The sequence below is a fragment of the Myxine glutinosa genome, chromosome 5 (assembly GCF_964187855.1).
Source record: "Myxine glutinosa chromosome 5, kmMyxGlut1.1, whole genome shotgun sequence".
NCBI classification, from domain to species: Eukaryota; Metazoa; Chordata; class Myxini; order Myxiniformes; family Myxinidae; genus Myxine; species Myxine glutinosa.
The window spans coordinates 41,900,274-41,913,063 of record NC_136265.1 but is presented as its reverse complement, the minus strand read 5'-3'; the positions used below and the strand labels follow the sequence as shown (position 1 = coordinate 41,913,063).

Sequence of the window (12,790 nt, the reverse complement as noted above, 5' to 3'; positions counted from 1 at the left end):
AAGAGAAACAAAGAAAGATAAAGAGAGAGGCAAAGAGAAACAAAGAAAGATAAAGAGAGAGGCAAAGAGAAACAAAGAAAGATAAAGAGAGAGGCAAAGAGAAACAAAGAAAGATAAAGAGAGAGGCAAAGAGAAACAAAGAAAGATAAAGAGAGGCAAAGAGATGCAAAGAAAGATAAAGAGAGAGGCAAAGAGAAACAAAGAAAGATAAAGAGAGAGGCAAAGAGAAACAAAGAAAGATAAAGAGAGAGGCAAAGAGATGCAAAGAAAGATAAAGAGAGAGGCAAAGAGAAACAAAGAAAGATAAAGAGAGAGGCAAAGAGAAACAAAGAAAGATAAAGAGAGAGGCAAAGAGAAACAAAGAAAGATAAAGAGAGAGGCAAAGAGAAACAAAGAAAGATAAAGAGAGAGGCAAAGAGAAACAAAGAAAGATAAAGAGAGAGGCAAAGAGAAACAAAGAAAGATAAAGAGAGGCAAAGAGATGCAAAGAAAGATAAAGAGAGAGGCAAAGAGAAACAAAGAAAGATAAAGAGAGAGGCAAAGAGAAACAAAGAAAGATAAAGAGAGAGGCAAAGAGAAACAAAGAAAGATAAAGAGAGAGACAAAGAGAGGCAAAGAAAGATAAAGAGAGAGACAAAGAGAAACAAAGAAAGATAAAGAGAGAGACAAAGAGAAACAAAGAAAGATAAAGAGAGAGACAAAGAGAAACAAAGAAAGATAAAGAGAGAGACAAAGAGAAACAAAGAAAGATAAAGAGAGAGACAAAGAGAAACAAAGAAAGATAAAGAGAGAGACGAAGAGAAACAAAGAAAGATAAAGAGAGAGACAAAGAGAAACAAAGAAAGATAAAGAGAGAGACAAAGAGAAACAAAGAAAGATAAAGAGAGAGGCATAGAGAAACAAAGAAAGATAAAGAGAGAGGCAAAGAAAAACAAAGAAAGATAAAGAGAGGCAAAGAGAAACAAAGAAAGATAAAGAGAGAGACAAAGAGAAACAAAGAAAGATAAAGAGAGAGACAAAGAGAAACAAAGAAAGATAAAGAGAAGGACAAAGAGAAACAAAGAAAGATAAAGAGAGAGGCAAAGAGAAACAAAGAAAGATAAAGAGAGAGACAAAGAGAAACAAAGAAAGATAAAGAGAGAGACAAAGAGAAACAAAGAAAGATGAAGAGAGAGGCAAAGAGAAACAAAGAAAGATAAAGAGAGAGGCAAAGAGAAACAAAGAAAGATAAAGAGAGAGACAAAGAGAAACAAAGAAAGATAAAGAGAGAGACAAAGAGAAACAAAGAAAGATAAAGAGAGAGACAAAGACAAACAAAGAAAGATAAAGAGAGAGGCAAAGAGAAACAAAGAAAGATAAAGAGAGAGGCAAAGAGAAACAAAGAAAGATAAAGAGAGAGGCAAAGAGAAACAAAGAAAGATAAAGAGAGAGGCAAAGAGAAACAAAGAAAGATAAAGAGAGAGGCAAAGAGAAACAAAGAAAGATAAAGAGAGAGACAAAGAGAAACAAAGAAAGATAAAGAGAGAGGCAAAGAGAAACAAAGAAAGATAAAGAGAGAGGCAAAGAGAAACAAAGAAAGATAAAGAGAGAGACAAAGAGAAACAAAGAAAGATAAAGAGAGAGGCAAAGAGAAACAAAGAAAGATAAAGAGAGAGACAAAGAGAAACAAAGAAAGATAAAGAGAGAGACAAAGAGAAACAAAGAAAGATAAAGAGAGAGACAAAGAGAAACAAAGAAAGATAAAGAGAGAGGCAAAGCGAAACAAAGAAAGATAAAGAGAGAGGCAAAGAGAAACAAAGAAAGATAAAGAGAGAGGCAAAGAGAAACAAAGAAAGATAAAGAGAGAGACAAAGAGAAACAAAGAAAGATAAAGAGAGAGACAAAGAGAAACAAAGAAAGATAAAGAGAGAGACAAAGAGAAACAAAGAAAGATAAAGAGAGAGGCAAAGAGAAACAAAGAAAGATAAAGAGAGAGGCAAAGAGAAACAAAGAAAGATAAAGAGAGAGGCAAAGAGAAACAAAGAAAGATAAAGAGAGAGACAAAGAGAAACAAAGAAAGATAAAGAGAGAGACAAAGAGAAACAAAGAAAGATAAAGAGAGAGACAAAGAGAAACAAAGAAAGATAAAGAGAGAGACAAAGAGAAACAAAGAAAGATAAAGAGAGAGGCAAAGAGAAACAAAGAAAGATAAAGAGAGAGGCAAAGAGAAACAAAGAAAGATCAAGAGAGAGGCAAAGAGAAACAAAGAAAGATAAAGAGAGAGGCAAAGAGAAACAAAGAAAGATAAAGAGAGAGACAAAGAGAAACAAAGAAAGATAAAGAGAGAGGCAAAGAGAAACAAAGAAAGATAAAGAGAGAGGCGAAGAGAAACAAAGAAAGATAAAGAGAGAGGCAAAGAGAAACAAAGAAAGATAAAGAGAGGGACAAAGAGAGGCAAAGAAAGATAAAGAGAGAGGCAAAGAGAGGCAAAGAAAGATAAAGAGAGAGACAAAGAGAAACAAAGAAAGATAAAGAGAGAGACAAAGAGAAACAAAGAAAGATAAAGAGAGAGACAAAGAGAAACAAAGAAAGATAAAGAGAGAGAGACAAAGAGAAACAAAGAAAGATAAAGAGAGAGACAAAGAGAAACAAAGAAAGATAAAGAGAGAGACAAAGAGAAACAAAGAAAGATAAAGAGAGAGGCATAGAGAAACAAAGAAAGATAAAGAGAGAGGCAAAGAGAAACAAAGAAAGATAAAGAGAGGCAAAGAGAAACAAAGAAAGATAAAGAGAGAGACAAAGAGAAACAAAGAAAGATAAAGAGAAACAAAGAAAGATAAAGAGAAGGACAAAGAGAAACAAAGAAAGATAAAGAGAGAGGCAAAGAGAAACAAAGAAAGATAAAGAGAGAGACAAAGAGAAACAAAGAAAGATAAAGAGAGAGACAAAGAGAAACAAAGAAAGATAAAGAGAGAGACAAAGAGAAACAAAGAAAGATAAAGAGAGAGGCAAAGAGAAACAAAGAAAGATAAAGAGAGAGACAAAGAGAAACAAAGAAAGATAAAGAGAGAGACAAAGAGAAACAAAGAAAGATAAAGAGAGAGACAAAGACAAACAAAGAAAGATAAAGAGAGAGACAAAGACAAACAAAGAAAGATAAAGAGAGAGACAAAGAGAAACAAAGAAAGATAAAGAGAGAGACAAAGAGAAACAAAGAAAGATAAAGAGAGAGACAAAGAGAAACAAAGAAAGATAAAGAGAGAGGCAAAGAGAAACAAAGAAAGATAAAGAGAGAGGCAAAGAGAAACAAAGAAAGATAAAGAGAGAGGCAAAGAGAAACAAAGAAAGATAAAGAGAGAGGCAAAGAGAAACAAAGAAAGATAAAGAGAGAGACAAAGAGAAACAAAGAAAGATAAAGAGAGAGGCAAAGAGAAACAAAGAAAGATAAAGAGAGAGGCAAAGAGAAACAAAGAAAGATAAAGAGAGAGGCAAAGAGAAACAAAGAAAGATAAAGAGAGAGGCAAAGAGAAACAAAGAAAGATAAAGAGAGAGGCAAAGAGAAACAAAGAAAGATAAAGAGAGAGGCAAAGGGAAACAAAGAAAGATAAAGAGAGAGGCAAAGAGAAACAAAGAAAGATAAAGAGAGAGGCAAAGAGAAACAAAGAAAGATAAAGAGAGAGACAAAGAGAGGCAAAGAACGATAAAGAGAGAGACAAAGAGAGGCAAAGAAAGATAAAGAGAGAGGCAAAGAGAAACAAAGAAAGATAAAGAGAGAGACAAAGAGAAACAAAGAAAGATAAAGAGAGAGGCAAAGAGAAACAAAGAAAGATAAAGAGAGAGACAAAGAGAAACAAAGAAAGATAAAGAGAAACAAAGAAAGATAAAGAGAGACAAAGAGAAACAAAGAAAGATAAAGAGAAGGACAAAGAGAGATGGAGAGGGGCAAAGAGAAACAAAGAAAGATAAAGAGAGAGGCAAAGAGAAACAAAGAAAGATAAAGAGAGAGACAAAGAGAAGCAAAGAAAGATAAAGAGAGAGACAAAGAGAAACAAAGAAAGATAAAGAGAGAGTCAAAGAGAAACAAAGAAAGATAAAGAGAGAGACAAAGAGAAACAAAGAAAGATAAAGAGAGAGGCAAAGAGAAACAAAGAAAGATAAAGAGAGGCAAAGAAAGATAAAGAGAGAGGCAAAGAGAAACAAAGAAAGATAAAGAGAGAGACAAAGAGAAACAAAGAAAGATAAAGAGAGAGACAAAGAGAAACAAAGAAAGATAAAGAGAGAGACAAAGAGAAACAAAGAAAGATAAAGAGAAACAAAGAAAGATAAAGAGAGACAAAGAGAAACAAAGAAAGATAAAGAGTAGGACAAAGAGAGATGGAGAGAGGCAAAGAGAAACAAAGAAAGATGAAGAGAGACAAAGAGAAACAAAGAAAGATAAAGAGAGAGACAAAGAGAGAAAGTTGTTGAGTGTTTCTGGATTACATCCATGTTGAGTGTGTAGGTTACATCCATTTTGAGTGTAGGTTACATCCATGTTGAGTGTATACGGGTTACATCCATGTTGAGTGTAGGTTACATCCATGTTGAGTGTATATGGGTTACATCCATGTTGAGTGTAGTTTATATCCATGTTGAGTGTAGGTTATATCCATTTTGAGTGTAGGTTACATCCATGTTGAGTGTAGGTTACATCCATGTTGAGTGTATATGGGTTACATCCATGTTGAGTGTGTAGGTTACATCCATTTTGAGTGTAGGTTACATCCATGTTGAGTGTAGGTTATATCCATGTTGAATGTAGTTTATATTCATGTTGGGTGTAGGTTATATATCCATGTTGAGTGTAGTTTATATCCATGTTGGGTGTGTCGGTTACATCCATGTTGAGTGTAGGTTATATCCATTTTGAGTGTAGGTTACATCCATGTTGAGTGTAGGTTATATCCATGTTGAGTGTAGGTTATATCCATGTTGAGTGTAGGTTATATACATGTTGAGTGTAGGTTATATGTATATCCATGTTGAGTGTAGTTTATATCCATGTTGATTGTCGGTTATATCCATGTTGAGTGTAGGTTATATCCATGTTGGGTGTGTCGGTTATATCCATGTTGAGTGTCGGTTATATCCATGTTGAGTGTCGGTTATATCCATGTTGAGTGTAGGTTATATCCATGTTGAGTGTAGGTTATATCCATGTTGAGTGTAGGTTATATCCATGTTGAGTGTAGGTTATATCCATGTTGAGTGTAGGTTATATCCATGTTGAGTGTAGGTTATATCCATGTTGAGTGTAGGTTATATCCATGTTGAGTGTAGGTTATATCCATGTTGAGTGTAGGTTACATCCATGTTGAGTGTAGGTTACATCCATGTTGAGTGTAGGTTACATCCATGTTGAGTGTAGGTTATATCCATGTTGAGTGTAGGTTATATCCATGTTGAGTGTAGGTTATATCCATGTTGAGTGTAGTTTATATCCATGTTGAGTGTAGGTTATATCCATGTTGAGTGTAGGTTATATCCATGTTGAGTGTAGGTTATATCCATGTTGAGTGTAAGTTATATCCATGTTGAGTGTAGGTTATATCCATGTTGAGTGTAGGTTATATCCATGTTGAGTGTAGTTTATATCCATGTTGAGTGTCGGTTATATCCAACAATTGATGGTGGGAGGGGAGCGGAGGGGAACGGGGGGGAGGGGAGGAGAGGGGGGAGGGGAGGAGAGGGGGGAGGGGAGAAGAGGGGGGAGGGGGGAGGGGGGAGGGGAGGGGGCACCCACCTTCCCACCTTTGTTCAGCATTTTCCCAAATCTTACAACATTTCCCCATTAATTTATTATATCATGAGCCAGAGCCCTCTTATATATGAACAATCAAGCATAAAACCAGGACCTCAGATGATATATGTGGGAGAGGGCAGTCATGTTGCCCGAGCTTGCTGTGCGTGCAAGCAGCATAAAAGACACGTCAGCGGACTGAGTATAAAACTGTCTGAAGAAGAGGAAGCAGAGGTGAATGGGCCAAACTCAAAAGCACTTGGTGAAGTACAGTTTGGGTCAGTTTTGTGTCCAATACTGTGTGATTTATTCAATTATTCTTCGAGCGCAGGGATTAGGGATTCTGAGGGCAGCGGTGAATGGAAAATGGCACTTAATGGAGATGATTGTGAATTTTCTTAATGGTGAGAGATTCTGCGACAGATGTCTTGGGGAAAAATGAAAGGATTGGGAACAATTGCAGAGAAAGCATTTCAAACAGTAACCACAGTGGCAGGCAGCACTTAGCGGAGCCAAGAAGGTATAATTTTACATGCATCACAGGCATTATGTTAAGTGAGAAAAGGTAATGCTGGCACTGCAGACAAATCTGGGAGACCACAGCTCGAATACTTTGTGCTGTTTGCATTAATGTTCCAGAAAGTGCATCCGGTCACCATGATGGTTCGGTCTCGGGGAACCACAATGGCTCCGTGGCTGTCAGGTCTTAGCCTCTGGTAACCTCCTACATGAAAATTACCTTAGGATATGAATGTTAAAAGGTACATTAAGTTAATGGCAAGTTTAGGGTTAATTGAGCGTCACAAGAGGCCGAGTTGTGGGAGATTGAACCATAATGAAGTCGCTGATCTTACTTTGTTTGCATTTTATTTTCCATGAAACAGACTCGGCGTTTAATGGTCGGATTATCTGCTCTGAGTCTGGGAGGTCGGTGGTTCAAACCCCAGCTGAGTCATACCAAAGACTTTGAAAATGTGGTGTGCTGCTTACCTGTTTGGCACCCAGCATTTAAAACTGGGGTGGGGAACCTCCGGCCTCCGGGCCGTATACGGCCCGCGAGACCGTTTGATCCGGCCCGCGAGGCAATTCATCTATCTATAAAAAAAAATTTTTTTTTTGTATACAACATCGAGGCTCGTGAAAGAGCGAACATTAATCACACAGAAAGACAAACCGACACATAAAACATATAACATGGGGAGCGGTAGACAAGATGGAGCGATAGGGGGAGGAACACAAACACAACATCTGAGAGCAGGGACATCGAGAGATCTGTGGGAGGGAGAGGGCTTTGGGGGGGGGCGGCATGTGAAGGGGGGGGGGTGGGAGAGGTATAAAACATATGGACACTGCCAGGACTTCCAGGAAAGAAGTTGGAATTTCAAACAAGGTGGATCTGGGGTGAATTAGCGGGGGTAGAAAAGATCAAGGTTTTGGATGGGGGAAGATAAGAGATGGTGGTGAACAGCTGTTTTAAAGACCTGGAGGGAGGAGTGGGATTGAAGGGAGTGAGGGAATTTGTTCCAGAGGCGGGGGAAAAGAGGAATGAAAGAGTGAAGGTGAGCAGACAGCCGAGATTTCGGCAGTTTAACCATCAGAGGGTTGCTGGCAGATCTTGTGCGACCTGTAGCAATATTTGGGGGACAGAGCACAGAGAGAGCTGGGGGTGCAAGGCCGGAGAGGAGTCGGAAGAAGACAGAAAGACCACCTACCTGCCTGCGGTGAGTGAGTGAAAGGCCCTCAGAGATAGCTTCATCGCGGGAGATTCCAATAATTCTGAAAGCTTTGGTTTCAACAGCGTGAAGCCGAGCTAGGTGTGAGGCAGGAGCACCGGCCCATAGGGGAGAACCGTATTCCATTGAGCTGCGGATGAAAGCCTTGTATGTGGTGAGGAGCTCAGGTGTGCCGAGGAAGGCCTTCGCACGACAGAGGATGCCCAGTCGGCGACTGGCTTTGGAGGCCAGCTTGGAAATGTGGTTTTCCCAAGAAAGATCATGGCAGATAGTGAGACCCAAAAGCTTGAGCGACAGAACTTCTTGGAGAGGATTGTTGAGAAAGTAGATGGGAGGGTTGTCCAGTCGATCTTTTCGGAGAGACATAGTAAGAGTGTGAGATTTGTCAGGATTGAAAGACATGTTCCACTTGTTTGACCAGTCTGTGATTTTGTCCAAGTCTTCAGAGAGTGAGGAGGCTGCAGACTGCCGATCTGAGGGATGAGGAATGGAGCGGCAAAGAGTGGAGTCATCAGCAAAGAGATAGAGAGGATTTTCCAGAGAGTCGGAGAGATCATTGATAAAGACCAGAAAAAGCACAGGGCCCAGAACACTGCCTTGGGGAACTCCAGCCTGAACGGGAAGGGGAGATGAGAGAAATCCATTCAGGGCCACACGTTGACTACGACCAGAGAGGAAGTCCGCAAGCCATGCATGGAGATTTCCATGGATACCATAGGAGGAGAGTTTGGTGAGCAGAGCTGGGTGCCAGACCGTATCGAAGGCACGTGATATGTCAAGGGAGACAGCTCTGATTTCCTGTTTGGCATTGAGGACCTCCATCCATTGTTGAGACAGCAGAAGCAGCATGTCCAGAGTAGAGTGACCTGGTCTGAAACCAAATTGATGATCAGAGATCAAGCCATTGGAGAAGAGGAAAGATTCCAGTAATCTGAGAGGAAATAATTCCAGTAATCTCTCCTTTTCAAGGTTTTAAATTAATCGGACAAAAGGTAACCAAGTTATGGCCAAAAACGATTCAACCAATCAGAGAGGAGCGAGCTTTCACGTGTTGTAACAGTCAACGAATGCCGAACGTGGCGAGCAGACGCTGCCTCGGACGGCACATTTGAGAACTTGTTCATTTATTTGACGTTGGCAAAATATGTTGGCGCTAACAGAATAATTGCCATCAAATTAAAACTTATTTGCGATTAATCGTAACTGCGATATGCGACCTTCCGGACAGTCAAGTGAGTTCCGGACAGTCGTAACTGCGATATGCGACCTTCCGGACAGTCAAGTGATCGCGTGATCTCATGTCATCATTTCATTCAGTATATGCAAACATGGCGACTAACAAGAAAAGAAAGGTAGATGCGGATTGTCGCGCTTTCCAAGAGAAATGGGCAAACAATTATTTCTTTGTGGAAGTAAAAGGCAAGCCAGTATGCCTAGTTTGTCGGGAAGCGCTCTCGGTGATGAAAAAGGCCAACCTCGAGCGTCATTACAGCTCGAAACATGCTAAACTGGACGAGTTGAAAGGACAAATGCGCTTGGATAAAGTTAACGTTCTTCGGCGGAGTTTTGGTGCTCAACAAGCAGTCTTCATAAGACCACAATCTGACCGAGACAACACTACGCATGCTAGTTTTGTGGTGAGTGAGCTAATCGCTAAAAAGCTGATGCCGCATTCAGAAGGAGAATTTGTGAAGGAGTGCCTTGTTGCCGCTGCGGAGCTGCTCGCACCGGACAAAGTAAAATTGTTCCAAAGTGTCAGTTTGTCTCGAAGAACTGTCTCAGATCGGATTACTGACATGGCACAAGATATTGAGAAAACACTGAAGGACACCGCAAGAGATTTCCAGTTTTTCTCTCTGGCCTGCGATGAGACAACGGACATAACAAACACCGCCCAACTAGCCATTTTTGTGCGGGGGATTACAGCCGAGTTTGATACGAGGGAGGAGTTGCTGTCTTTGCAAGCCATGCATGGCACCACCAAAGGTGAGGATTTGTTTGAGCAAGTTGTTTTGGCTATGAAGAAATTCGAACTGCAGTTTGACAAGTTAAGTGGCCTGGCCACAGATGGAGCCCCAACCATGGTTGGCGCGCAAAAAGGATTGACTGCATTGTTCAAAAAAGAAATGAGTCGTCTCAGTCTCGATCCAAGTGAGTTAGTTGTATGCCACTGTATCATACACCAAGAGAATCTGTGTGCACAGTCCCTGAAGCTCAACAATGTGATGACAACTGTCGTTTCCACCATAAACGTCATCAAAAGCAGAGGGCTGAACAGCCGCCAGTTCAAAGAGCGACTGAGTGAACTAGAGTCAGAGTACGGAGATCTGGTTTACCACTGTGAGGTGCGGTGGCTGAGTCGCGGAAATATGCTCACACGGTTTTACTCACTGAGAGAAGAAGTGAAACAGTTCATGGAGATGAAGGGGAAACCTGTCATGGAACGCAGTGATAGCAAGTGGCTGTGTGAGTTGGGCTTCATGGTGGACATTACCAAGTACCTGTCAGAGCTGAACGTCAAGCTCCAAGGTCCCAACTAGCTTCTCAGCTCTCTGCAATCACATGTGAAATCATTTGAAGCTAAACTAAAGCTGTGGCAAGTGCAACTGGAAAGGGGAAACACTATCCACTTTCCCACTCTGCAAGAACAAAAGCCTGCTGTGACATCTGAATATGCTGCTGAGTGTGCAAAACTCCTCCAGGCATTTGGAGAGAGGTTCCAGGACATGAAAAGTAAACAAAGGGAACTGAACACATTTGCCACGCCGTTTAATGTGGAACCAGCTGATGTGCCTGACAACCTACAACACGAAATCATTGAGCTGCAAAGCAATGACGAGCTCAAAGCCAGGTACAACAACCTCCCTTTGCTCGAGTTCTACAAACTGTATGTACGTGCTGAGGATTTTCCCATTCTGAGGAGACATGCACTGAAGTTTGCATCACTGTTTGGGACGACCTACAGCTGTGAGCAGTTCTTTTCAAAACTGACTCTTGCAAAGACTCGGTTCCGCTCAAGACTGACTGACCCAAACCTGCAAAACCAGCTGCGAGTAGCATCATCATCACTACCACCTGACACCAAACGCCTCGCCAAAGAGAAACAGTTCCAGCCATCGCATTAGGTGAGTCCGATATATGTATTCAATAATTTAGCATGGCCCTCGAAGGATGTTCTAAAAATCGAAATGGCCCTTGACAGGAAAAAGGTTCCCCACCCCTGATTTAAAAGGATAGAGCACGGACAAACGATGCTGGCAAGGCAATGGCAAACAACCCAGAATAAAACTTGCCAAGAAACTGCTTAGGCAGCATCAATGCCTGGTCAAGGCTGTCCTTCGTGTTTGAATTATATATATATATATATATATATATATATATATATATATATATATATATATATATATATATATATATATATATATATATATATATATATATATATATATATGTGTGTATTATATATTTCATATTTATTGAATACTAGCAGAAGTACCCGGCATTGCCGGGCGGGGGAGGGGAGGGGAAGGGGAGGGGAGGGGAACGGGGGGAGGGGAGGAGAGGGGGGGAGGGGAGAAGAGGGGGGGAGGGGGGGAGGGGAGAGGAGGGGGGGAGGAGAGGGTGGGAGGGGGGAGGGGGGATGGGGAGGGGGAAAAGGGAGGGGGAAAAGGGAGGGGGAAAGGGAGAGGGAGGGGGAGGGGGAGGGGGAAAAGGGAGGGGGAGGGTGAGGGGAGAAGGGGAGGGGGTAGGGTGGAGGGGGAAGGGAGGGGGAGGGGAGGACGGAGGGGGGGAAGGGGGAGGGAAGGGGAGGGCCAGTCAACAATGACGTTGCAGTTCTCATGGTCGGAGAGCAGCACAACAATCGCGACATCGTCCTGCATCTTCGCAACAGCACGAAGCGGATTTTGGAGACTCACCGATCCTGTGACGCCCTCCAGTACCGGCGTTGCCGGGCGGGGGAAGGGAGACCCGTACATTACACATATTACAACATTACACACACACAAACTGTGTTTTATATATATAGATGGTCTGGCAGCGGGAATGGAACATCACGTGATCGCTCTGAGCGAATCAGCGCGCTGCTCTGCAACCGCTCAGATTCCGTGTATAATATTCCTCGCTGAAATGCGCTGAGGTAAATATGAATAAAAAATATGGATCTCGTCAAATATTTTTAGGTCGGCCATGTCCTTCCCAGGCTCAATGGCCATGTCTGTGCCAAATATCAAGTACGTGAGCCTCTCCGTTTAGGAGTCTATCGGTAACATTACACACACACAAACTGTGTTTTATATACAGTATATAGATTTATATTTAAATATTTAAATTTAGCCTGGTGTTGGCTTAGCGGTTAGGGTGCTGGCTTAGGATCCTAGGATCCTGAGTTTGAATCCCGGTCGATAGTTGAATTTACGCCAGGGGGGTCGACTGTCATCCTTCCGAGGTCGGAAAATTGAGCACCAGCTTGCTGGGATGAATGTGCTGGTGTGTGCCACGGTTTAGAATTGGTACACCGTATCCCTGCGTGGTGTCGTAAGAGGCGAGTAAAGGGTTGGTGTCAGGAAGGGCATCTGGCCATAAAAGCATTGCCTCAAAAAGACAATGTTTAGCGAATAGCAGGGTCCCACAATATATATATATATTGTTACAGATCTGTCACTACCGCCTGTGTTGTTATTATATACTGTTAGGATTTTTAAAAAAGTTTCAGGTAATTGTGTTGTTAAGATTTTTGTGATGTGGAGATTACTTTACTAAAAGGTAAAAATAAATGTTTGTGAAGGAGAAAGGAAGACGCGGCAAAGAACCGGAAGAGGAGAGAGGATGATTGGCAGGGAGAAGACGGCCATGAGAGAGAGATACAGTCACATCGGGGCTGTGAGCGGAATTTTTTTTGATATTGGTTGCAAAGGAGTTGAGGCTTCCCGGGAAAAGGATTGCCCACGACATCGTCATATATTGCGATTGCAATTAAACATGTGTCTCAGGTTTTTACCGCCAAGTGTGAGTTATTGTTGGAGCCTGGTGTTGGCTTAGCAGTTAGGGTGCCTGCTTGGGATCCTAGGATCCTGGCTTCGAATCCCGATCGATCGCTAGAATTAACGCCAAGGGGGTTGACTCAGCCTGTCATCCTTCCGAGGTCGGCAAATTGAGTACCAGCTTGCTGGGATGAATGATCACGGTGTTTACCCCGATTTAGAATAGGTACACCGTATCCCTGCACATCGTAAGAGCGTGACCAAGGGTTGGCGTCAGGAAGGGCATCCGGCCATAAAAACATTGCCTCCAACAGGGA

General features: G+C 41.8%; 1 protein-coding gene across 1 annotated transcript; it reads left to right on the top strand.

Annotated features, from left to right (window-relative positions):
• Positions 1-8,819: 8,819 nt before the first annotated feature.
• LOC144892098 (general transcription factor II-I repeat domain-containing protein 2-like) lies at positions 8,820-12,502 on the top strand. The gene is made up of 4 exons (XM_078777278.1): positions 8,820-10,020; positions 10,072-10,342; positions 12,278-12,372; positions 12,483-12,502. The coding sequence occupies exons 1-4, from the start codon at positions 8,820-8,822 to the stop codon at positions 12,500-12,502; spliced, it is 1,587 nt and encodes a 528-aa protein (XP_078633404.1).
• The last annotated feature ends 288 nt before the right edge of the window (positions 12,503-12,790 follow it).